The sequence below is a fragment of the Candoia aspera genome, chromosome 18 (assembly GCF_035149785.1).
Source record: "Candoia aspera isolate rCanAsp1 chromosome 18, rCanAsp1.hap2, whole genome shotgun sequence".
NCBI lineage: Eukaryota > Metazoa > Chordata > Lepidosauria > Squamata > Boidae > Candoia > Candoia aspera.
The window spans coordinates 4,935,868-4,957,531 of record NC_086170.1 but is presented as its reverse complement, the minus strand read 5'-3'; the positions used below and the strand labels follow the sequence as shown (position 1 = coordinate 4,957,531).

The 21,664-nt window shown below is 44.5% G+C and overlaps 2 protein-coding genes across 2 annotated transcripts; one reads left to right on the top strand and one right to left on the bottom strand.

Annotated features, from left to right (window-relative positions):
* Positions 1–209: 209 nt before the first annotated feature.
* On the top strand, positions 210–4,354 carry MRPS16 (mitochondrial ribosomal protein S16). Its single transcript, XM_063317465.1, has 4 exons — positions 210–287; positions 880–904; positions 2,018–2,278; positions 4,119–4,354. The coding sequence occupies exons 2-4, from the start codon at positions 892–894 to the stop codon at positions 4,253–4,255; spliced, it is 411 nt and encodes a 136-aa protein (XP_063173535.1). The 5' UTR covers positions 210–287; positions 880–891; the 3' UTR covers positions 4,256–4,354.
* Positions 4,227–20,344, bottom strand: LOC134507049 (uncharacterized oxidoreductase YjhC-like). The gene is made up of 13 exons (XM_063317466.1): positions 20,132–20,344; positions 17,504–17,588; positions 15,842–15,915; positions 14,955–15,014; positions 13,800–13,907; positions 13,202–13,258; positions 12,163–12,293; positions 11,431–11,485; positions 10,803–10,895; positions 9,597–9,731; positions 8,707–8,808; positions 6,200–6,367; positions 4,227–5,100 (listed from the first exon to the last, which is right to left on the bottom strand). Exons 1-13 carry the CDS (start codon positions 20,222–20,224, stop codon positions 4,885–4,887), a joined length of 1,377 nt encoding a protein of 458 aa, XP_063173536.1. The 5' UTR covers positions 20,225–20,344; the 3' UTR covers positions 4,227–4,884.
* Positions 20,345–21,664: the final 1,320 nt, after the last annotated feature.

Below are 21,664 nucleotides of genomic sequence, written 5' to 3'. Positions count from 1 at the left end.
CGTCGGTTGCTTAGCAACTGTGGGGCAGCGCCGCGCGGGCGCACTACGGCTCCCGCCAGGCTCTATGACGCGAGGGCGCATGCGCCGTCGAGGTTCGACGGGGCAAGAAAAGGGCCCTTCCGAACGCGCGGTCTGATTGGGCGGCCTGGGCGAGGCTCCGGGTTGCCCCGGCCTGCGCGCATGCGCCGGCGGGGCGCGATCGGTCGGCGTGGGTTTGGCGTGGAAGCTCGCGGGGATCCGTGGATCGCCCGCTCCGGGCTCCTGGGTTCGGGGATCGCGCTGTGCGGGTAAGGCAGACAGTCACGGGGTGTAGCGTATCCATCCCCTTTTCCAGCTTGGGCTTCACCGGTTGGATTGGCGGCTGCCCACTGGGAGAAGCTGCGCCGGTGGAGCCGGGTGTGGGTGAAACTACACCTGTTGAATCAGGGCCTTGCAAAAGCCGGGCGACCCCACTTTCCTCCTTGCGGCGCTCCTTCGAGAGCTGCAGAAACTCAACAGGTGCAGCTGCACCCCAACCCGGGTGCAGGACGGACGGCCCCCCTTGATCAACCTCCCTTCCGGGGGGGCCTCCGGCCCCCAGGGCCCCCCCGGCCCCCTGCGCTTTGCTACGGCTGGGTCCCCACTCCATCTGCTAAGCCACGGCTTGTCTGGATCGTGGCTTGTTGAGCCAGCTTCGGTCGTTCAGTTGCATTAAGCCACAAACCTGGCTTAGAATCCGAAGGAGCTGGGATTGCAGCTCCTGGTCTAAAGGCTTCTGCCTGAGGGTTGTGGGAATCGCACCTCGGCCCCCCGGGTGATTCTTTTCCTGCTGGTTCTGGTTTCAAACAGATTGCCCCGTTTCAACACACCACTCAGAGATTTTTTTCCCTTTCTCTGCAGGAAGAAGACATCATGGTTCAACTGGGTAAGTGGCATTAACAGAATGCTTTTTATACCTCCCTGCCCCCCCCCATAACCTGGTCTCCTTTCATGCTCCATGGGTAAAGATGCAAACACTGGCAATATTCTGTACTCCCCTACAACAACCTTGTGAGGTAGGCTCGCAACACGCAACAAATTGCATCCTCAAGAGGAGGGGAATGGACCTGTATAGAAATAAAGTAGCCCCATTTTGGGTGAGTGGGTGGGGGATTGACGCCGTCTTCTGGGAAGGGTTCTCCTGCGAGGAATTCCGGATCGGATCCTTTCTGGCAATTGGAGATATGCAGATTATTTTTTTCAAAAAACTAAAATAGTAAATATATAAATAAATAAAACTTCCAAGCGGGTTTCCCTTTGGCTGGCTGCCTCCTTCCTTCTGAACCAGTTTGCACGTTTTTAATTTGGCCCACTGTGATTCCTGAACCCTTTCGCAGAAGCCTTCCCAAAGACCTCGTTTGTCTGCTTCTTTTGAAAAAGAAAAGCATCTTTTGGTCCTTAGGTGCCTTCTGGCATTTTGGATTACATCTCCCTGCCCCTCCAGTGGCAGGGCATCGTAGGCCCTGTAGTCAAAAGCTGTAGCGGCAGCAGAAGAGAGGGGAGAGTCCAAAATCAAATCAATACAGGTAGTCCTTGCTTAACCACCACAATTGGGACTGGAATTTCGGTTGCTAAACGAAGCGATCATTAAGCGAACCCCACCCACGTTTATGACCCGTTTGCAGTGGTCATTAAGTCCTAGTCCTCGCTTAACCACCAGGCGTTTAGTGCAAGTTTGGAATTACGATGGTGCTGGGAAAACCAACGTATGACCTGTCCTCACACTTGTGACCGTTGCATCACCATGGTTATTAAACGAACCACATGATCCTTAAGCAAATCATGTGTTTTCCCATTGATTTTGCTTGTAGGAAGCTGGCTGGGAAGGTCAAAAATGGCAATCTCGTGACCGCAGGATGCTACGAAGCTCAGTGCAAGAACTGGTTACAAGGTGTTTTTTTAGCACTGTCGTGAGTCCAAACCGTCACTAGCCGAATGGTTGTTAAGCAAGGACTACTTGTACTGCTGAATGATATACGTACCCAATTTCCTCTAACAGGACGTCCCCTCCTAAAGACGTACCGCAATCTCCGTGTCGTCATCCGGTTCGCCCTCGGTGGCTGCACCAATCGCCCGTACTATCGGATCGTGGTTGCCCACAACAGGCGTGCCCGGGACGGCAAGTACATTGAGCAGATTGGCTGCTATGACCCGATGCCCAACCGGTATGCCGAGAAGATTGTGGGCGTGAACTTCGAGAGGCTCAAATACTGGTTCGCCTGTGGAGCCGCCCCGACCAAGCCTGTTGAAAAACTGCTGGGTAAGTCGCCCCTCTGGTTTTGCAGAGGGCTTTCAAAAATCAAGTATGTAAAATAAGTGTAGATTTATTTTTAATGAATGCACCCCCAGTTTGTCTGCCAAAGCAATTTTGCCTATCCCGCTAGCAGAAATATGCATTTACAGGGGGGCCAGAAAGTTGAACTTTTTAGAACTCCCTGTAATCCTGCCACAGACTAGAGACTAGGAGATGGTGCGTTCTAGTCCCGCCATAGGCATGAAAGCCGGCTGGGTGACTTTGGGCCAGTCCCTCTCTCTCAGCCCAACTCACCTCACAGGGTGGTTGTTGTGGGGAAAATAGGAGGAGGAAGGAGTATTAGGTATGTTCGCTGCCTTGAGTTATTTATAAAAATAATAAAGGCAGGATAGAACATAAGTAAGTAAATTTGGAGCAAGCCAAGACTACCACAGAATTCTGGCAAAAGACCTTCATCCAGAATATTGGGAATATTGCAGCTTGGCATGCTTAGCAGGCTCAAAACCTGGATAGCTCACGAAGCCAGGGATTCAGGCCTGCAGAACAAGGTACAAGTAGTCCTCACTTAACAACCATTCGTTTAGTGGCAGTTTGGACTTACAATGATGCTGAAAAAATTGACTTGCAACCGGTCCTCAAACTTACGACCGTCACAGTGTCCCCTTGGTCACATGATTACAATTTTGGGTGCTTGTCAACGGGGCAGTTGCGACATCCCGTTGTCAGGTGATTGCATTTTTGACCTTCCTGGCCGGGTTCTGGCAAGCAAAATCAACGGGGAACCATGTGATTTGCTTAACAACCATGTGGTTTGCTTAATGCCTGCAGTGATTCACTTAACTGCTGCAAAAATGGTCGTAAAATTGGGTTGGATTTGCTTAATGACCGCTTCACTTAGCAACCAAAGTGCCAGTGTCAATTGTGTTCGTTAAGCAAGGACTACTTGTATCCATCCACTTGTCTCCCTTTAGTCTTTTCTCCAACCTGAACAAAAAACTAAAGCCTTCTGAACAACCCAAGTTCTTTTAGCCTGTCCACATTGGGCCAGTCCTTAAACCACGGTTAAGACCTTTACTGTTCTCCAAACCTATTCTAACATGCCAGCATCCTTCCAGAAACTGAAGCAGCTTTGTAAGGAAGTGTGAGCTAAAATAACTCTAAATGGATGTGCAAGATTAATCTACAAGGAGAAGCATCTGCTTGAAGTCACAGCGGTGAAATGAAATGCAACCAGTTTCTGCATCATAAGCTTCGCATCCTTTTTCCAGCAAAAAAAAAAAAGGTTCCTGCTGTCTTGATGGATGCAAGACCCACGTGGCACAGCATGTTGCTGGGGACGCTGTTTAAATCAGGATAATTTTATTAATAGGATACAAGGCTCAGATCACATTTCAGCCAAGGAACTGCAGGCTTACAAACCTTTCTAAACATTGCAGGAGGAACATTTTGTCTCCAGCAGCCCCATATTGGGGTCTGCTCGCAATTTTTCAGATTGACGCATTTTATTCGAAGGCGGCAGCTTTTGTGAGCTGTGCTCACTTCGTTAAATTCATCCAGGTTTGTTTCTGCCTTCTAAATAGAATTGCTTAGCCGGAAAAAGTGCTAGCAAACTGCTTTGTAGATAGGTTTATAGATGGATAGATAGATAGATAGATAGATAGATAGATAGATAGATAGATAGATAGATAGATAGATAGATCCCCAGCCAACATTACAAGGGAGTTTTCTGCTTTGCAGAAAAGATGCAAGGGTGTTGTGACGTAGGCTAGATTTTTCCTATTGTATTTGCAAATGGAGTTCAAGGCCCGGGACGGATGCATTGACCTCTTTCGTTTTTTTCTGGTAGGTCTTTCCGGCTTCTTTCCGCTGCATCCGATGACTGTCACAAACGCTGAGCGGATGAAGAAGAAAAAAGCTCAGGAGGTGGAAAGGGCAGCTGAAGAAGAGGAGCTGGCTGGCAAGGAGGAACAGCAGCAAAGCTGATGGGCGGAGTGTGAAAACCCCACGCGCGGATGGAGAAGCGAAACCATACGGCCCCTTCAAATCCGGCCGGCGCTGATTCTTACGGCCCAGCAAAATTCTTACGGCCCCCCACTGCCAGAAAAGCTGGCTCCGATCTTCGAGAAGGCTGTGTGCGCCTCACGGCGTGCACCGGACAGAATGCAGAGCTGCGCAAACCCGGCTCGGTGGCTTCCCAGCCAGAATGCCTGTTTGTGCAATTAAAGCCAAAACTGAATTAACCACACAAGGTTTGGGGTCGATGCTGTGCAAAGGCGGCCGGTAAATCATTCAGGTGGGCTGGCCGACGGGCCCTGGAAGTTCCACAAATTTACCAATTTAGTTTTCTGCAAAGTCCCTCGTAAAAAGCGCAGCAGCTCCATTGCAAGATTTCCCAGCAAATGCACATTTTCCTACAGAGAGCTGGTAATCTGGTATCATAGAAACAGGGGACGCCCTTCGCTTGGTGTTTGCTCACCATCCTACCCCTGGTGAAGCTTGATACAATAGCGGCCATTGTCCTGGGGTCGTGCGTGCTGGAGTGGACGATGAGGGCTGTAGTCCTGCGTCCCAGAGCAAGCTACTTCAGAAGGGTGGTTGAAGGGAGAGTGTTTTTACCCAGTCATTTCTGGAAGTGTTTTCGGACTCATTTGCAACGAGCAGCAGCCAGTCTCTGGCTGGAGCGGGGCTGGCTGTGCGCACCAGTTTTCTTGTCCTGTTTCTACCACCACAACTCGGTTTTCTCGTCTAGCTTGCTCGGCCGCAAACACCAGGAGGTGAGACCGGAGGGTCTCTTCCGGGCTGGTTGGAATTCGGGACGGGTCATTCTCCTGTTGGAAAATTTAGACAAAAGGGACGGGGGGAAAAGTGTGTCAGGCAATCCCATCTTGTGCTATAAAGGGTAGTCCTCACTTAACGACCACAATAGGGACTGGAAATTGGTTGTTAAGCAGCACGATCATTAAGTGAGTCGCTGCATGGCGGGACCTGATTTGACGGCCAATTTTTACGGCGGCCGTTAAGCAAATCACAGGTGGTTAAAGTGAATCCAACTTCCCCAATGGACGTCCCAATGGGTGAAGGCAGCAAGAAAGGTTGCAAATTGTGGTCATGTTGCCACAGGATGCTGCGACTGGTCGTAAATGCGAGCCAGCTGCCGAGTGCCTGAACTGTGATCATGGGACCGTGGGGGTGGTGCGGCAGTTTGCGACAGTCATGTGAGTACAGGTCATAATGCACTTTTACCGAGGCTGTCGTAACTTCAGACCGTGATCAAACAAATGGTCGTTAAGCAAGGACTACCTGTATTTTGTCTTTTAACAAAATGCAAAGGGGTGAAATCCTGTTGTTTTCTGAACCCTTTGCCAAATCCTAAAAGGGGGGCCTCTGATTAAGGGTCTTTGTTTTGCAAAGAGTACAGAATGGTGGTTTGTCTTAAGTGGCTCCTTGCATAATTCATTCCAGGTCTACTCACAAGTAGCTTTTATCAAATTCACTGAAGTTGACACAGTGTGTAGGATTGCAGATTTGAGGGGCTTTTTGGCATGGGTAGCAGTCCATAAAACAGCTGGGCTGTACCACTTCAAGTTGCAAGTAGCTGCGTATGGCGGGAGGGGCATGCAGATGGATTCCCAGCATGCAGAAAGCTAGCATGTCAGGGAAACAAGCCATTCAAGGACTCAGAACAGCCCAACCACTTGGAACGCTTATGCTGCGCATAGGTCGGGCTGCTAATGTTCAGAGCTGGTGAAAGGACACACTGGCTAGGCATGATGGGAGTCGTAGTCAGCGCCCCCGGAAAGTGCCAGGTTGGGGAAACTGGATCAGCATTATCTGCCAGATAGAAGCTGGATAGAACACTCCAGGGAAGAACAAATTCTGTCCTGAGTTTTGCATGTGGGGGGTTTAAATAAAAGGGAAAAACTTAACAGATACGGCTGAAACGAAGCTGTCGATCAAGTAGTAATCCGCGCCATAGTGACCCTGCAAACTAGCAGGGATGCCCGGCTCTATACGGGGAGAAACCAAGGTCTTTTTTTTCTGAAGAAAGTCAAAGATCTCCACAGGGCCTCGCTCCCCTTCGCAGGAAAGTTCGCCCTGGAAAAAGGCAGGCAGAGAAAACAATTATATTTTGCCTGTTCGGGTCGGAGCGGGAACAGAAAATAACACTGGGAAAAGCCCATTGAGAAAAGACAGGGAAAAAGGAAATAAAACGATTGAGATCCGGGTCAGGGAACTTCAAAGCGCACAACAGCCCTACAGAGGAGGCCAGGCAGAACCACAGAGGCGACAAACAGCTTGGGTCACATTGCCTTCCTTTGTCCCCGCTGCCATGCTTAACCACTTGCCAAAGCTCCCCGAAACAACCCTTTTTGGATCGTCATTGAGTTAAAAGGGACTTTAGTGGTCATCTAGTCCAACCCCCTGCTGTTTGAAGACCCCCCTCCTTAACTTTTTGAGATCAGCCAAGATTGGCTAGATGCTGCCCCCTAGCTGGGATGTATGATCCGAGTCAGCCCAAAACATGCCCCTTTTCTCCATTAAAGGGGGCCAAAAATAAAATCTTGAGAGAGGACATGATCTCCAAGATCATCTAGCTCAACCCCCTGCTTGTTCCAGGATCCGCTAATGCATTTCAGAGGGACTTGAAGACCTCCAGGGGTGAAGAACGTCCCTCTACACATGGCAGCTAGTACCATGAAGATGGATGCCTAGCTTGAACCTCCTCCTCTGTAGTTTCAACCCATGGGGCTGTAATTTTTTAAAAATTAATTTATTTTCTATCCTTCTGTGCGGCGACCCTTCAGATATTTGAAGATGCCTGTCCTCCCTCCCTTCAATCTTCTCTCCTGTAGGCTAAACCAGTGTTTCTCAACCTCATCATTTTAAAGATGGGTGGACTTCAGCTAGAAATCCCTGGCCAGTATGCATGCATGCTGGCTGGGGAATTCTGGGAGCTGAAGTCCACACATGCTGGCTGGGGGACTCTGGGAGTTGAAGTCTTCACCTCTGTCTCTTTTTTAATATATACAATTTTACTGAAAGTTTTAAAAGTAAAAATTAATACAAACTCGAAGAAGGAAAAAAGAAAAAGGAGGAAATAGAGTCACAGTGCAAAAAGAAGGAAAATAAAAAAAGATAAAAAGTGGCTTCTGATCTTTACAGCAGTTGTAAGCAGAATTGTAGATTATACAATTTGTTTGTACCCTTTCTCTAAAGTTACACCATGACTCCTTTCTATAATCTATCCTATCTGTAAGTTCTTTTTTTTTCTGTTTTACACAGAGAGTCCCTAAGGGGTTACCAGCTGGCAATAAACATAGATATTGTCTATTTTCTAATCAAACAGGTCAATTTGGCCATCTCAGGAAGTCCCATCATCTTCACCCACCATTCCTCCATTGTAGTATCACCAAATCTTTCCATCTTTGTGCGTGCAATAATCTTGCTGCAGTTATCATGTGTAAAAACAAAGTTCCATGACTTTTTTTCCAACTGTTCGTTCGTCAGTCCCAGGAGGAAGAAGTCCACATACAAATAGTCCTCGACTTACGACCACAATTGGAACTGGAACTTCCGTTGCTAAGTGAGGCGGTTAAGTGAGTCACACCTGATTTTATGGCCTTTTTTTGCCATGGTGGTTAAATGAATCCGGCTTCCCCCTTTTGACTGTCGGAAGCCGGCTGGGAAAGTTGCAAATGGTGGCCCAGGAATGCTGCAACTGCCATAAGTGTGAGCTGGTTGCCAAGTGTTCAAATTTTGCTCACATGACCAGGGGAATGCTGTGACGGTCGTAAGTGTGAGGACCGGTCATAAGTCACTTTTTTCAGCGCCATCGTAACTTCAAACGGTCACTAAATGAATGGTCATATGTCGAGGACTTCCTGTATCTTAAAGCTGCTGAGGTTGAGAAATCCTGGCCTAACCCTACCTAGATCCTTCAACCATTCCTCATAACGCATGATTTCCAGACCCTTCACCATCATCTCTGTGGTGCTCCTCTAAACTTGCTCCAATTTGTCCCTGACCTGGAAATGGAGAAGATGAGGGCAATTCCCCATGATCTGGGTTCTCTGTTCCCATGAATGCACCCCAAGGTAGCATTGGCCTCTTAAGTGGTCGCATCACCCTCTACAGAGATCTTTAAAATCATTATCGAAACACCGAGCGTATTTGCAGTCCCCTAATCCCTGCCGATCGTTTGTGCTCCGGCCTAGCCAGGTTCCGCTCAGCATCACGTCCGAACCAGCCACTGTTGGGTGTCGACCACATTTGCGGCTCAACCCAGCCAATTGTGCTTCACTCATGAAACCATGTTTAAATAAACCAAAGTGTGGCGCAATCCGTGATTTTGGGAAGCATTCCCCGCTGCTGAAGTAACACGTCTTGTTTTTTAAAGTCTGAAAAAGAAGGCCTAACGTGGGTTTCGGCGTTACCTTCGTCCCATAGATCGTCGTCGTTCTCTCCCCCAGTTTTTCCGTAAAAGCGACCATTGTGAAGGCGGCAGTCGCCCCGCCTTCAAATTCCATATTGACCACCTAAAAATCATAAAAGGGTTTCAAGGACTCTGCCACTCAGGAGAAACACTTTTTCCAACAAAGAAACGCGGTGGCAGTGTGCTGAATTAGCAAGGGGTGTTCACAAAGTACAAAAAAAAAGTTAAGAACTGAAGCAACAGGTAGTCCTTGACTTATGATCACAATTGGGACTGGAACTTCTGTTGCTAAGCGAGGAAGCTGTTAAGTGAGTCATGCCCAATTTTACGACCTTTTTGCCACAGTCATTAAGTGAATCACCGTGGTCGGTAAGCAAATCTGGCTTCCCCCTTGTCAGAAGCTGGCTGGAAAGGTCGCAAATGTCGATCACGTGACCCCAGAATGCCGCAACTCTTGTAAATGTGAGGACCAATCGTAAGGAACTTTTTCCAGCACCATCATAACTTCGAATGGTCCCTGGATGAATGGTCATAAGTCGAGGACTACCTGTATCGCAGGCTGGAAATATGCTTGGCCGGAGAGGCTGTGGAAAGGTGAAAAAAGGAATGCAGGAAACACTGCCATTTCTCTCTCACCCCATAAACTAACTTCAAAAGCACCACCTGGACAATTCAACCCCTCCCTGAGAATGAGGCAGAAAAACAGAAGCCCCTTTTGCCACGAAAAGAACTCCGGGGATGATTTGAGAACCGAATCCAATCCCGTGTCTGCAACCTATCTGCAACTTGAAATTCAGATTTGGGAGGTGAGAGAGGAAGCAATTTGTTAGTAGCCCCCATAAAACAGCTTACATTCTTACAAGAAAACAAGCGAAGCGGTGAAACGCCTACCTGGTTGCTAACAACATCATTGTCACAATCGTAAACACACCTTCCGTACGGGCCGAGGTGCAAGGCCTCCATCAGGGTTTCTATGTCGCGCCCACCGTTGCTGCAGACGACCGACACTGGCCAGTTAAATGAGCCCTATGGGGAAAGGAATTAGCATTGCTGCAAGATTAGTTAATATCTAGGTGGTCCCAGTCTGTTTCCAACAGTGGACAGCGTAAAAGGAGATCTGGACTATTTTTTTTTAAGGTTGCACGCTGAATTTACACATTGCACTAAGCTGCAGTGGCCCAAGCATGCAAAACAACCTGGAAATTAAATTGAATTAAGTTTAAGTTAAGTCACCTACATCAGTGTTTCTTAACCGTGGCAGCTTTAAGATGTGTGGGCTTCATTTCCCAGAATTCCCCAGCCAGGACGTGTGGACGTCAACTCCCAGAGTCCCCCAGCCAGCACGTGTGGACGTCAACTCCCAGAGTTCCCCAGCCAGCATGCTGGCTAGGGAATTCTGGGAGTTGACGTCCACACATCTTCAAGTTTCCATGGTTGAGAAATGCTGATCAAGGTTGAACTAGATGCTACCTAACCAGACTTCTTTTGCACACTCACCTAAGCCATAAAAATATCAAGGTTACCACACCAAAGTTAACATGATTAACATTCACAGCACCCACAAAGAATGATTTATAACTCTCAGGGGTTGGGTTATATATTGTTCAAACTACAGTTTGTCTGGGAAGCTGATCGGAAGGTCGGCGGTTCGAATCCGCGCGATGGGGTGAGCTCCCGTTGCTAGTCCCAGCTCCTGCCAACCTAGCAGTTCGAAAACATGCCAATGTGAGTCGATTAATAGGTACCACTTTGGCGGGCAGGTAACGGCGTTCCGTGTAGTCATGCCGGCCACATGACCACAAAGGAAGTGTCTTCGGACAAACGCCGGCTCTTCGGCTTTGAAACAGAGATGAGCACCGCCCCCTAGAGCCGGACACGACTGGACTTAATGTCAAGGGAAACCTTTACCTTTTTAACAGAGTCCACACATTACAAGGAAAGCGGGCTGGGATTTTGCAGGTGTGAATCCAACCACAGAGCAGCGAAATGGCAGGCTGGGGCAATTTTTATGTTTTATGAGGGGGTGTTTCGTGATGATGGTGCTGGAGAACTTCTCAGCCCCTCCAACTTGGGGATATGATCTTACTTCACACTTACCCATTCTGCTCGCTCCAGATAGATCTTCCGAGCCGAATACGGACAGTTTGCTTCCACTGAACAGTCTAAGCAGCGGCTACCAGCTCCTTCAGGCTGAAATAAAATAAAAAGAAAAACATGAGGAAATACACTCTGCCTGATCTATTCACATCCACAACTGCAGAGGACGTTAAATGGCCTTTCTATCCCCTCTGGGCTGTTACTGCATTGCACAATCATGTCAAGAGTTCGCCCATGGACGGGAAGGACTGGAAGGGACCAGGGAGGTCATCTAGTCCAGCCCCCTGCCCAGTGCACTGCTACACCACGCAAGCTCTCTTGCACGAAGAAACAGAGATTTGGTGGCATCTGAAACAGTGGATTTACGATGCCGTCAGGTTTCACGGCCTAGAATGCGTTTCGCTGGGTGCATCCTCCGTCCGCAAATATACATGAAAACAAAATATGGAAAGGAACTGATAAAATGTGTGTATAAATGCCTCTGTGTACGAATACATTGTGCATAACTAAAGTTAACATCTGCACTTAATATCTAACTCCAGCATCAATAACCTCTAAGTTTTAATCTTTTAACTCAATTCCCATCCCACCACATCAAACAAGATAACAGCAGCAATGTTCAACAAACCTTGTGCTCTTTTGTGAAATGGGAGAGACTTCCAAACGAAGAAACGTGTAAACATCTGAAAGGACAGGGGGGGAAAAAAGATGGTTTGAAAGTTGAACCACAAAGGCCATGCAAAGATCTTGCAGACAAGAGCTTTCAAAACCCTGGATTTTATATTTTCGGAAAATGGGGAGCAAACCAATATCAGTAGCACACAAGAGAGACTAATTCAATTAAGAGCCAGTGACTAATGCCGAAAAAGCTTTGCAGATTTCTGCACTGAATGTTGTCCTAATAAAGGTCTTGCTGGAATATGGGTTTTGGACTACCTTTTTAAAAAATATCTGGAATGGGTGACGGTACAATGTATGTTGTACATTATACCATCCTGAACAGCCCCAGTCACTTTTTTGAAGCCCCAGAAATCACATTGCAGAAGTAAGATACTTTCCAGATGTTTTAGACAGTTCTCACAGCAAAGGTATGCAACACGTTGCAAATTCAGGACAGGACAGGACAGCATTTCATTCCATGTTGTTGAGTGTTTTGCCATATAGATTCATGAAAAATGAAAAAAAAAAGCACCTTGCTCTCTTTTTTTTCATTTCACAGTCCTCAAAGTAGGCTGTCCAGGTTGTTTGTGCTAAATACTAGCTACCACCCACCCTACAAAAAAATGGCCAAGGGGATTATTTTTAAGGATAAAATTCCTATGGGGGAAAAAAGGAGGAAGGAACAGTTAAACACTCCTACCTTTTACTCCCCATCCAAAAATTGATAAGGTCAATATCATGGCAGGATTTGGCCAGCAAAGAGAAAGAACTTTCACCTTCATTTCTCCAATTGCCCCGGACAAAGGAATGGGCAAAATGCCAGAATCCTACCTAGGTGAACAAGAAAAAAAAAGGCAATTGATACACTAGAAAGGCTGGAGGTTGAAGACCATAAACATCTGATGACCATAATGCAGAATTGCATTTTGATGACCATAATGCAGTTTCAGAGCTATCTTTGGCCCGGAAGTCAGCAGCTTATAGATGCTATGGACGATACATCTTGTTTTCTTAGTTGTTTCAGACCAAAGAGCTAAAGCTGGTTAATTTGTTGGGACTTCATATCAGAGGCCCCAAGACTTGTTACAGGTAGTCCTCGCTTAACAACCATTCATTTAGTGACAGTTCAGACTTATGACAGTGCCAACTTACAGCCGGTCCTCAGACTTACGACTGTCACGGCGTTCCCCACAGTCACATGATCATGATTTGGGCACTTGGCAACCAGTGATCGCTGCTTTTGATCTTCCCAGCTGGCTTCTGGCAAGCAAAATCAATTGGGAACCATGTGGCTCGCTTAACAACCACGTGGTTCGCTTAATGCCTACGGTGATTCACTTAACGACCACCGCAAAAAAGCTTGTAAAATTGGGTCAGATTCGCTTAATGACTGCTTCGCTTAGCAACTGAAATTCCGGTCCCAATTGTAGTTGTTAAGTAAGGACTACCTGTAGTTCAAATCCCCATAAAGGGTTCGACATACAATATATATAAGGCCTAACCTATGAGTCCACCTATATTTGACAAGTTCCAACAGGAAGAAAACCAGTAGTATAGTGCTGTCTAGTGGTTAGGGTGCTTAGTCCGAGAGTGGAACAGAACAGAGCCTTTAAGGAGCATAAAATCTCAAAACTAGGGAAGAAAAGTGCACCTATTAAAAAATAAAACAGGAGAAAGAGAGATGATGGGTGCAAAGGACATGCTTTCTAGCTAAAGTACATTTTCTTAAGGGTTCTTACCGGTTCCAGATGTTGAATATGGCAGATGTCCCCAATCAAGCCAGCATCGAGCAGTTCCTAAAGAACAAAGAAAAGCTTGATTTCAATTTTTTTCTTCCAGTAACATTTTGTGAGATACAGGGTTCATGAAAGCTGCTCTGCTTATTCTCCTCTAGATCTGGTCCTGTAAAAATGGCAATACTGAAAAGGGACGCATCTGAGCTTGCCTTTTTCCTCTTCCCTCCCCCACCCTTTTCCTTGTATGCCATGTCTTTTAGATTAAACGATAGGGAAGAGACTGCTATCCACTAGTATATCATTACTAGGAGTCTTTGGGATGTATATTTGGTAGAAAAACTTCCAAGTTAAAAAAGACACACCGATCTTCTAGCAATTCCAGAGAAAAAGCCTATACCACCACCAAAAAATACAACTAATTAATTATCTCTGTGGCTTTTAGACTGCACAGTTTCCTTATATAGATTTAAAATTCTAGTATTGCCTGTAAGCCCACCTGGTAAAAGGAACATAACTAATTAAAGGAGAATCACAGAATGGGAACTTCGAAGGGACTTTGGAGATCATCTAGTCCAACCCGCTGCCCCAATTGGATATTTACCTTTATCTTCAGGGTGACAGGATGGTAACGCAGGACATGGCACACCGCAAGGATAATGTTGTTGCTTTTACACGCCTGAACTACTTCTGCACAATCTTCTGCTGTTACCTAATTAATAAGCAAAGATTAAAAACAAAACAAAACAGAACCAACCAATTTGCTTCAGGCCCATCATCAAACACAGGGGTACATACATACCAGACCAGATTAATTTCTTCATGTTGTACAGGTAGTCCTCACTTAATGACCACAATTTGGACCAGAATTTCACTTGCCAAGTGAAACAGTCATTAAGTGAATCTAACCTGATTTCACAACTTTTTTTGCAGCGGCCGTTAAGCAAACTGCATGGTTCTCCATTGATTTTTCTTGCCAGGAGCTGACCGGGAAGGTCGAAAATGGTGATCGCGTGACCACAGGACACTGCGACAGTCGTTAAGCGTGAGGACTGGTCGCAAGTTGGTTTTTCCAGCACCGTTGTAAGTCAGAACAGTCATGAAATGAATGGTTGTTAAGCGAGGACTGCCCGTATCAAAGTTTGGTGGAACCACCATCTCTGAAAAGATGGGATTTTGGTTCGAAGATTTGCATTTCCTTGCTCCCAACGCTAGAGGTGAAGTTCACAAAACTTTCCCTAAATATTTGTCTCTGTTTTGCTCTGGCATATGCACCATTTATTCTCCCTAAAATTCAGAAGGTTGTTTCACCCAGGGTGTGTGCAAAACGGTGACAACAGTTGTGTTTTTCAACCGCAGTTGGGAGAAGAACAGATTTTGGAAGCCCCCTTTCCCAACCTACCTGATGCAGAATTTCCCCTTCTAGATTTTTTTTCCCTCTCTGCTTTCTTTATTCATGCCAACAATGTCAAAAACTGCTATTAATAATATTTATCTCTTACTCACTTTTAGCCAGTTAGAAAGACAAATAAATAAGAAACAAACAAAAAAAAGGGAAAAGAAAAAAGAACAGAAGAAAATTTGGGAGACCAACCCGAACAGATTTTGTATACAGTAGTGGCAACGGCAAAACGCACTCCCTTATTAATATTAATTATCAATTATAATAATAACGAATTGTTATTATTAATACCATGTTATTAATATTAAAAAGCCCAATTATCTTATTGCTAATAATTAATAGCCTGCCAGAACTTACTGCCATGGGCTTCTCCAACAAGATGTGATATCCTTTCTGCGCAAAAGCTACTGCTGGTGCCTGGTGGAAGGAGGAATAATAATAATAATAACAACAACAACAACAACAATAGTGTTTTAATCCAGAGGTGAGCAAACCTTTGTGCTCCAGGAGTGGCAATTAAGGTTTTGGGGATGACCAATGATGGCCATATTATGTGAGTGGGTGTGAGAGAGATAATTTTCCCAAGTTTCTTTGATTCTTTATTTTAACAAATCTGAATTTCTCCTTTGATTGTTCAACTACCTCAATCCCATTTTAGAATGACCCTCCCCTTTACACCTGCCCCAACATCCTAACACAAGCCATTTATGGATAGGGGAGATCCAGATTCAAATCCTGCCTGAGCAGGTTAGGGTCTGTTTCTCTCGCTCAGTCTGGCTACCTCGCAGGGTCGTTGTTGTGGGGATAAAAGGAGGGGAGCTCCCCTCTGCCCCCCCCAATGTTTACCGCCTTGAGCCCTCAGGAAAACAACAGAAGGTAAGTGGAGCCACAATGAATTAATATTAATAAAGAAAATGAAAATGGGCCACCGTTTTCCGGCATTCGTGATCACGGGCAGGCAAGGTGGGAGGGGTGAAGTTGCCCACCCCTGTTTTAATCTCCTCCAGGTTTCTGCAGACAGACATCTTTCCCCCAACAGAAATGCTCAGCGCAATACAGGTGCATTGTATTAAAGGAGCAAAAACTAGCACAAAACACGGAGAGGAAGAAGGATTAAATTAAAAAGGAGGTCCAGTAAAAACGGTTACACTGCTTCAAAAGTCGATGCTCCCAGTGACTCAAAAACCCCACAAATTACAATACAAAAATAAAAAATCACAAAATAAAAAAAAAAATGGACATACCTTATGGAGTCTGTCCGGAGTTGTTATGATCACAGCATCAGCAAACTTTTCTCGTTCCACAGCGGCAGTCCAATCTAAAAATCAAGATTCAACAGAAAAAATCATCAGAAAAAACCTTACTGTGTTGCTTGGCTTCTGCCTGAAATTGCTCTGCAGGATCAAGCGTTTGGATGGGAGACCACAAGGAAATCCAAGCGCTTCACCTTAGATGGGGAAGTTGGAAAAAACATTTCAGAAGACAAGAACAGGCCCCCATTTGCCGAGAAAGCTCCAAGGCTGTGCGCCCAGGAATTGCACTCAACATGGAAGACAGTTTAGCTTTTATTATTTTTATTTATTAATTTATTATTTATTATACTATATTACATTATTATTATTTGTTCATTATGGATTATAAATTATTGAAAAATAATTTATTAATTTTATTTATTAATCAAATTTATCACCGCCCGTCTCCCCAAAGGGACTCTTTATATGTATGTAAAATATGTAAAATTATTTACTTAATACATTACTAAAATATTTATTATTATTATTATTATTTACTAAAAGTATTCCCAGGCAGTTGTATTAAAGTGCTAAAGGAAGATGCTAAAAATATTGGCCTGCTGCGGTTGACGTGAAGACGTTCATGATGAATATGGGGAGAAATTTATACCAATCTGACTATAATTTATCCTTCCTACCTCTGACAGAATTTTTGCACTGGAATAAAAAACTGCATCTGAAAGAAACCCACGTTCTAGCTTAGTCTGCCTTCTTGTAATTTAAATCCATTATTTTCAACCCTGCAGCCTGGAACAATGAAAGTTCTTGTACTTCTCTGGATCATTTATACTTGAGGTGATGCAGCCTAGAATCGCCTTTGCCTTTTTTGCAGCCGCATCACCCTGCTGGCTCAGATTCCAATTCAGTCAGCTATAATTCCAACTTCTTTTTCACAAGTGCCAAGCCAGATATCCCCCATCCTACGAATCTGAATTTTATTTCCTAAGCAAAGAATTTTGCACCAGTTCTAACCGCACACTCAACTGCAAACACCCTGAGCTTTTTCCAGCCTTGACTAACATGCTATATGAAGCTTTGGGGTGTGCATATTAGCTGGATTGACACACCTTGCTAAATTAACACCAAGAATCCAACTTTGTTGCTCAATGCCAGGGCAAAAACATGACACAGACATCACCCTTGTCCCCAGGCATTCTTTCTGTCTTCCTTGATTTTTTACCTAAAATAATTTAAAAAAAAAAAAAAATCTGGGAAGCTGTCCTATTGCAAATCAAGCACCAATTTCCAGCATCACTGCTGTTTCTAAACTTCCTTTAAAATTAAAAATGAAGGCTCTGTTTAAACAGGGGCTCCAAAAGACAACATTCAGAGCAGCCACCCTCTAGCTAAAGAGGCTGTTCGGAAAGGAATTAGCAGCTTCATCGGTGCTTTGCAAGCTGCCGGCCAATTTGCAAGCGCGCCTGCGACTCCTCCTGCTGTTTGCAAGCCTTTGATAATTATTTTTACAATTACTTTTAAAGTTATTTATTTTTTAAAATTAATTTTTTTTAATTTTAAAAAATTTAAAAATTTTAATAAAATTTTAAATTTAAAAAAAATCGAGGGGTGGCACAGTTGGAGGAAAAAGAAGATTAAAATGCAGCAGCTTCTCACCGTCAAAAACATTCTCCTCTGGGATCCTGTGGGCTTCTTGGAGTCTGTTTCGGACAAGCTCTCGAGGATCGGCCACGCCAATCACCTGCAACAGGGAGAAATCAAGCCGATTTGAGAAACTCTGCATTTGACTGTGGTAGCCTTGTCCAGGAGAGCCTATTTGAATCCCAAGAAATGTACAATAAAAATACTACCAGACATTATTCCTTCTACTATCTCTATTCTGCCAACCTAGCAGTTCGAAAACATGTAAATGTGAGTAGATTAATAGGCACCGCTTTGGCGGGCAGGTAACGGTGTTCTGTTTAGTCATGCCGGCCACATGACCACGGAGGAAGTGTCTTCGGACAAACGCCGGCTCTTCGGCTTTGAAACGGAGATGAGCACCACCCCCTAGAGTCGGACACGACTGGACTTAATGTCAAGGGAAACCTTTACCTTTACCTACTATCTCTACTGGGGATCATCTTCCCAACTATCATAAACTGATAGTTGTAAGGTAGGTAAAGATAAAGGTTTCCCTTGACATAAAGTCCAGTCGTGTCCGACTCTAGGGGGCGGTGCTCATCTCCGTTTCTAAGCCTTAGAGCCGGCGTTGTCTGTAGACACTTCCGGGTCATGTGGCCAGCATGACGACACGGAACGCTGTTACCTTCCCGCCGAAGCGGTACCTATTGATCTACTCACATTTGCATGTTTTCGAACTGCTAGGTTGGCAGGAGCTGGGACTAGCAACGGGAGCTCACCCCATCGCGCGGATTTGAGCCGCCGACCTTCCGATCAGCAGCTCAGCGGTTTAACCCGCAGCGCCACCGTGTCCCGCAGCGCCACCGCGTTGTAGCTCATAAGATTTTCTAAATCTTAGGAAGATCTGAAGGCACTCAGTGGAATGGAAAAGAACACACCTTTAAAATGAAAATGAGGAAGGACCAAGCTTGCATGCATGGTTTCATTCCTGACCAGTATATCCTCATTGCATGTATTCATGAAGCAAGGAATAATCAAAGCCCCCTGAAGGGAGATGATTTTAAAAAAATGAAAAATGCAACACGGATCTTTATTTTGTTTTGTTTTACCTGTTTATCTGAAAATATGTAGAGCATCCTGGAGAGGGGTTCAAAGGATCATTGCAACTGTAAATAAGGGTTACCGATTGTATTGTTTTTGCCTACCACCCCAATCACTGAAACTCTGGATAATAAGCAGTAAGAACAAAATCAGAAGGCAAAGAACTAAATTAAATTAAATTAACAAATTAAATTACATTACAGGAACAAATTAAATTAAAAATTAAATTAAATTAAATTAAAAATTAAATTAAAAATTAAATTAAAAATTAAATTAAATTAAAATAAATTAAAAATTAAAATAAATTAAATTTTAAATTGAATTGAATTGAATTAAATTAAATTAAATTTCTTTAACACTTGCTCAAAAGCACATTGGAATATAAGGCCAAGCAGCTGAGGGGGTGCTGCTATCAAAGAGTCCTATCATATTTTCCTGGCCCCCACTGATATTGGGGAAGGGGGCAGAATTCTCAACAGACCCTCTTTCAATGGCTGAATTGGCCAGACAGAATAACGTTGACTAAGGCGGTCCCTGACATCTGGAATTTCAACATTTCTCATTTTGCTTTTGCTTATTATTGCTGATGCTGTCTACTACAATTTGGAATCAAGCTAATAAACTTCAGAAATGAATCAACCTTAGCAGGCTGTGCACAGACCAGGCTAGGCTGTTAATTCATCCGGTTAAGTGCACTGGGCAAATCAATGGCAGAATTAGCTACACGGACCCAGCCAAAAGAGTCTTGGGCTTCAGTAGGAAATTAAAAGCCACTGAATAATAATTGAACTAATAATTAATAACAATCCAATTTATTAGTACTGGAATACAATTTTGAATATTAAGTATATTAATAGGTTAGATCAGTGCTTCTCAATCTTGGCAACTTTAAGATATGTGGACTTCAACTCCCAGAATTCCCTGGCCAGTATGGCTGGCCAGGGAATTCTGGGAGTTGAGATCCAGACATCTTAAAGTTGCCAAGGTTGAGAAGCACTGTGTTAGATATTAAAGTGTAACTTGAGGAGCCGAATGACTCCCAGAAATTTCCCCGCCCCTAAATTCTCAGGTTTCATTTAAGAAAGGGGGAAAAAACTCTCTTACAAATAAATGCAAAAAAATAGCATTGCTTAAGAATTAAAATTAAACTGCTACAGACAGCAATTGAACATTCTAAAGCCAAGATGCCAATGATTAATAAACCCATTTAATCAGAGCGAGGGATTTAAAATTCAGCCCGATTTTCAGTGGTAGGTCACAATCCACCCCCCATCTCCCAAAACGGGGCCAAAGTTAGCTGCCAGAGGCTGAGTCAGACTGCCTTAGCGATGACTCTTCCTAAACATTAAGAACAAAAGCACCTAATAATTATTATAATAAATATTTATGTCTATATTTATATTTAAGAATACTGTTTTTATTGTGTTTTACTCTGTATTTATTTTTAGTTTTATTGTAAGCCGCCCAGAGTCGCTCCCCGAGGGAGGTTGGCAGTGACGAAATTTGAAATACAAATAAATAAATCAAAATAAATAACGAGCACCGAATGGCCAAGTTTACCTTCATGCGTTCTGGGAAATGTAAGGCATAAGAAGAATAATTTTCCCCCCGATTCCCCGCTCCAATAACCAGCACTTTGATTTTGCGAGACATTCGGCGCTTCGGATGAACCTAACCAATGGATTAATGGGTTAAGAAAAGCTTTTATAAGATCATCCGCTCCTTGCATGATTAACCGGCTCACATATTCTGGTTAATTTGAGTCTAACGTTATGTGACCTGGATAGAATTTAAAAAAAAAAACAAATACCGGATGCCTTCCAAATTAAACTTCCTCCCCATTCACCAGCTCAGCTCTTGAAATTCAATATTGAACATTTCTGTTCCCACCCCCCAAGGAAAATTCAAAGAGGAGGAGGATTTGGGGAGGGGGGGAATTTGTGGAGGGAGCATGGCAGTCAAGAAGCTGCAGTTACAGATAGTCCTCACTTAACAACCATTCATTTAGTGATGGTTTGGACTTATGACCAGTTCTCACACATATGACCATTGTAAGTCCGAACCATCACATGATCACCATTTTCGACCTTCCTGGCCAGCTTCTGGCAAGCAGAATAATGGGGAACTGCGTGATTTGCTTAATGACCATGTGGTTCGCTTAAAGTCTGCAGTGATTCACTTAACAGCTGAGGCAAAAAAGGTCATAAAATCGGGTCGGATTTGCTTAATAACCACTTCACTTAGCCGCCAAAATTCCGGTCCCAATTGTGGTCATTAAGCAAGGACTACCTGTAATGCTGTTTCATGGCACAACTTTTTCTCTAATTGAATTTAAATCCAGTTCCCTGGAAAAATCTGCCAAGGGGAGGGGGGTGGATTTAAAGATTGAGAAATATGAGCAGACAGAAAGACTGCAGATCCAATCCAGGTCAACCCCATCTGTAACAGGCCCTTTTGCCATTGAAAATAATCCTAATATATTTTATAAACCCTAATGTATCTTATTATTTAAAAAAAATCAAAGACCACCAGCAGCTATTCAGAAGCAGCTGGGAATGAAGGACAGAATTCCCCACCCAGCAAGGGAATTTTGGGAGATGAAGTCCACACGGCTTCAAGTTGCCAAGGTTGAGAAACACTGATTTTAGTATTAAGAATCCCCCATTTAGGAACGAACAGAACTTTTCTAAAGTTTGGCCTAAAGAAGAGCCCCCATCAACTTTGCCCCAGCTAAAATTAGCCATAAATCTAGAATTGGTCAAAAATCTAAAATTAGTCATAAATCTGGCACTTTTTTTTTCCTTCGGGGGCTGAAGTGCGATCTTCACGCTGCATTCACACACCATCTTCAGCCACAACACGCAATTTAAAAACTTAAAATGCCTTTCACCTGCAAACACGTGTCGGGAGCTTTCCACGGGTCGTGTGAACCGAGCCAAGAGGGGCTTCCTCGGCTTAAAGGCAAACTCAGGGCCCATTTCAAAGGGGCAAAGACTCCCCTTCCATTGCTAGACAAACCAGGATACTAAATCGCAGCTTCTTAGAAATCTGGTCCCTGCTAAGCTCGGTTGGGGTTTCCTCCAAGGCCAGCCT

What these genes read in the sequence shown, in the direction of transcription:
- MRPS16 (XM_063317465.1), top strand. An exon ending in GCCTGTTGAAAAACTGCTGG is followed by an intron (nt 2,279 to 4,118) that starts GTAAGTCGCCCC and finishes TTTTTCTGGTAG; the next exon opens with GTCTTTCCGGCTTCTTTCCG.
- LOC134507049 (XM_063317466.1), bottom strand. Translation starts at nt 20,224, where the DNA reads ATGTCTCGCAAAATCAAAGTGCTGGTTATTGGAGCGGGGAATCGGGGG. An exon ending in AGAGGAGAATGTTTTTGACG is followed by an intron (nt 15,916 to 17,503) that starts GTGAGAAGCTGC and finishes CTTGATTTTTAG; the next exon opens with ATTGGACTGCCGCTGTGGAA. An exon ending in ATATTCAACATCTGGAACCG is followed by an intron (nt 12,294 to 13,201) that starts GTAAGAACCCTT and finishes TTGTTCACCTAG; the next exon opens with GTAGGATTCTGGCATTTTGC.